This window comes from Stegastes partitus, unplaced genomic scaffold (genome assembly GCF_000690725.1).
Source record: "Stegastes partitus isolate 25-593 unplaced genomic scaffold, Stegastes_partitus-1.0.2 Scaffold484, whole genome shotgun sequence".
NCBI classification, from domain to species: domain Eukaryota; kingdom Metazoa; phylum Chordata; class Actinopteri; family Pomacentridae; genus Stegastes; species Stegastes partitus.
In genome coordinates this window covers 244162-245631 of record NW_007578215.1, presented here as the reverse complement: position 1 = coordinate 245631, position 1470 = coordinate 244162, and the positions used below count along the sequence as shown (strand labels likewise).

Genomic DNA, 1470 nt, shown 5'->3' with positions numbered 1-1470 from the left:
CTACTATAGTCACATTTAAGCACTCGCCAGTGAAGGTTATGGCTATAAAATAAAGAAACAATACTGGTGTTTACATGTTTTATGTAATAGTTTTGACAAATCACAGTGATCAAGTTTTCGTAGTTTGATTTAATCTACTAAAGTTACTGTACATAAAAACAATCTGCTGATTCTGAGGCGGTCAGGTGGTACATTTTTCATATTTGGTTGATTTTATATGGAGTAAGTCTCCTGTAATCAGCACTCACAATCACTAAACCACAGCCAGAGAGAGAGAGAAAAGGAGGCTGTCAGGAGCTGAAGGCACGTCAAGCTGACAGAAATGCGGTATTCTCAGCAGTGTTTACAAAACGCAGGGCCGAGCCCGAGGCCGAAGGTTGGACCGCCCAACCGCGACGGCCCGATCACTTTGAACTGTCAGCACCGTTTAAAAATCAGCGAGGAGGAGAGGCGGAGCCCTGCTCTGACGGAGCACAACAGGCTCGGCAGGAGAGGAGTGAAAACACAAGAGGGAACGCAGTGGACACGGAGCATCTGCAGCCTAAAGCCTCTGGAACCATGGAGCTCTATGTGGATCTGCTGTCGCAGCCCTGCCGTAGCGTCTACATGTTCGCCAAGGCGCTCAAGATTCCCTTTGAGTTAAAGCTCGTCGACCTCTCTGCAGGTAATCCCACTCACGTCTCTGAGTCAAACAAGCAGCTGCATTACTCTTTCTGAAACGTCTTGGGGAGCCTGAAAGAGAAATCCAGCCGCTTTTTATTTTATTACAACAACTTCTGTGACAGACACATTTTTACAGTTTACAATCTACACGACAGCAGCAAATTTATAGATTTTACCCACAAACTTTAAACCTGTTGCATCAGTTTGCATGCGTAAAAGTCTGCAGGATTGTATTTTTCCAGCGTTTTTCTTCTCTTGTGGAGTCCGGAAACTCATTTTGCAAGAGTTGAGCGTCCCGCAGGATGTGACCGTGTTCTGCAAGCATTTAAAAAAGAAAAAAAAACATCAAATTCTCCTCGGGGCTCTCAGCTTACGTTGTCACATTTCACCCAGAAGGCTGACATCCAGTGAGATAAGGAACATGTTAACCCTTAGATGCCCAACTTCTCCCCTCTGGAGGGGGTTGACTGTAACGGAGACGTGCCTGGGAATGAAAATAAAGTGATAAAGGAGGAAACACAGACAGACATTTTAGTGTTTGTTATCCTATTTTCTCTGCATGGTTTGGCAACACTTTAACCTCAGTCGTGTACTATGTGTGCACGTTTTACTTCTATCTGCAACACAAAGTAACATTAAGCACATTTTACTTTATTTTTTTAAACAGCTGTGGATCAAATTTTTGGTGTTTTTGTTTCAGGGCAGCAGTACAGCGACGATTTCGGAAAACTCAGCGTGGTGAAGAAGGTTCCTGTCCTGAAGGATGGCGACTTCGTTCTGACTGAAAGGTTCCACAGTTTGAGCTTA

General features: G+C 44.3%; 1 protein-coding gene across 2 annotated transcripts in view; it reads left to right on the top strand.

Moving 5' to 3' along the window:
• The first annotated feature begins 254 nt into the window (after nucleotides 1-254).
• gstt1a (glutathione S-transferase theta 1a) overlaps nucleotides 255-1470 on the top strand; it is a 10982-nt gene continuing 9766 nt past the window's right edge. The window contains exons 1-2 of one of the 2 annotated variants that reach the window (XM_008287042.1): nucleotides 255-664; nucleotides 1364-1451. In XM_008287042.1, coding sequence (XP_008285264.1) covers nucleotides 559-664; nucleotides 1364-1451 — 194 coding nt within the window. In that variant the 5' untranslated portion in view covers nucleotides 255-558. The remainder of the gene's footprint in view (nucleotides 665-1363; nucleotides 1452-1470) is intronic. The other variant, XM_008287041.1, reaches the window with a different exon arrangement.